This window comes from Rhinolophus sinicus, linkage group LG02 (assembly GCF_036562045.2).
Source record: "Rhinolophus sinicus isolate RSC01 linkage group LG02, ASM3656204v1, whole genome shotgun sequence".
Taxonomy (NCBI): domain Eukaryota; kingdom Metazoa; phylum Chordata; class Mammalia; order Chiroptera; family Rhinolophidae; genus Rhinolophus; species Rhinolophus sinicus.
In genome coordinates, this window is record NC_133752.1 from 146,203,636 (window position 1) to 146,205,727 (window position 2,092).

Sequence of the window (2,092 nt, forward strand, 5' to 3'; positions counted from 1 at the left end):
ACCATGTTATAGTTTGGAATTGTAGGAAGTCCAGAAGCCCAGCAAGGAAAAGAAAGTTTACCTGTGGTCCTTGGTATGTTTTCCTATTTATAAATTCCTGTAAAATTACATTGAGGCTGTGGAAAGGAAATTGTTAGTTTAGTTTTCCTGTTTTTAAGCTGCCTATTCATTCTTTTCTAATCAAAATGCATAAAAACATGTATGAAAATGAAAACATAAATGGCTGGAAATATACTCCCTTCCAGATACTTAAGTGTGGCTTTAAAGAAGGCTGTGAAATTTATAAGACCAGAATATAGCACCTTTACATTTTACTCTAGACACTTAGGTTTTATGTGGCTCCTTTACAAATAGAATGCCTACATGTATTACTTTTATATCGGCCTGTGTATATAAGAATATTGAAAAAAAAAAAACAGATTATGTAACTTCAATCCATGTTCTCTACATTTCTGTGGAAAAAATAAAATCATAAGATCCAGAATTCAAAATCAAGAAGGAATACCGCCTCCATTTTAATTGGGCAGTTATGCAGAAAGCTTTTGTTAAAGGAATCGAAGTGTGTAGGTCGTCATGTCAGATCACTGATCCTCGGAAAGCTCCTTTTTCTGGGGCGTGATAGAGACCTGTGCTAGGTGACCAGATTCTTTAGGTATTATCTGCTCTCTATTTTCTCCACAGATGTCTGGCTCTGAGGCTCTAAGTGGAAACCAGTCCCTCTGCACCGGATTCACATTTGTGGCATTTTCCTCTCTAGCAGAGCTACAACCTGTGCTCTTCATTGTGTTCTTAATCATTTACTTGTTTACTGTGGGAGGAAACCTCATCATCATCTGCCTGATCTGGGTCACCCCTTCTCTGCACACTCCCATGTATTTCTTTCTGGTTAACCTCTCCTTTCTGGAGATGTGCTATATCACCAGTGTGGTGCCTCAGATGCTGGTTCACCTGCTTATGGAGACCAAGACCATAAGTGTGGGAGGCTGTGCAGCTCAGATGTATGTGTTTACCATCTTGGGACTGACAGAATGTTGCCTGCTAGCTGCCATGGCTTATGACCGCTTTGTAGCTATTTGTTACCCACTGCATTACACTCTCCTGATGGGCTCTCATGTGTGTTTGAAATTGGCCGCAGCATCTTGGACCACTGGGGTGGTAGTGGAGTCAGTCCAGACCACCTGGATCTTCACTCTGCCCTTCTGTGGAACAGGAAAGATTCAGCACTTTTTTTGTGACATCATGCCTGTAGTGAAACTGGCTTGTGTTGATACCTCTCATAATGAGATTGTGATGTTTGCTGTCTCTGTGCTCTTCATTATGAGCCCCTGTTTTCTCATTCTGTTCTCCTATGTGCGCATTTTTGTGACCATCTTGAGAATCCCTTCAGCAGCTGGCAGACGCAAAGCTTTCTCCACTTGTTCTTCTCACATCCTGGTTGTTTCTCTGTTCTATGGCACTGCCTTGTTCACTTATCTCAAACCTAAGACGGCACACAATCCAGAAACAGACAAAGCAACCGCCCTCATGTACACAGTTGTCACACCAGCTCTGAATCCTGTTATCTATACTTTGAGGAACAAGGAAGTAAAGGAAGCCTTTCAAAGGGTAACACAAAGGAACTCTCTTAGACGAATGGCCTAAACCAGCCATAGTAGACAAACTGTTGTACAGAGAGGTTTCCCAAGGTTTTATGATCCCTCTACCAATATATATTTTCATTTAACTACTTATAGCATAGCAACCAGAACCCACTTGGTCTGTTCTACATTTTTCAATTGTGTTTAAGCAAAAGGGGACTATCGGGTAGGATTATTAAAAAGTTTATCATTCATTACTTCAATCAACAATATTTAATCAACATAATTACAGAGCAGCTCCTGGTTCCTGGACACCATTCAGCTTTTCCTTCTACAATGGTTAACAGGATTAAGCTTAGTATGTTTCACATCATGTTCCTAAGAAAAATGAAATGTTCTTCATGTGGAAAAAATTAAAAGTGAATAGAAAGTAATTAATGCATTTTTAGTGTCAAATATAGACTGTTAGATTTTAAGTTCTTAAATGGAGCACATACTTTTAATTACTCTGCTCT

The 2,092-nt window shown here is 39.6% G+C and overlaps 1 protein-coding gene across 1 annotated transcript; it reads left to right on the plus strand.

Annotated features, from left to right (window-relative positions):
* The first annotated feature begins 681 nt into the window (after positions 1-681).
* OR10A7 (olfactory receptor family 10 subfamily A member 7) lies at positions 682-1,641 on the plus strand. The gene has a single exon (XM_019724343.2). The coding sequence runs from the start codon at positions 682-684 to the stop codon at positions 1,639-1,641; it is 960 nt and encodes a 319-aa protein (XP_019579902.1).
* Positions 1,642-2,092: the final 451 nt, after the last annotated feature.

Bases quoted from the DNA above. Each gene is read 5' to 3' on its own strand.
- OR10A7 (XM_019724343.2), top strand. From the start codon at position 682: ATGTCTGGCTCTGAGGCTCTAAGTGGAAACCAGTCCCTCTGCACCGGA.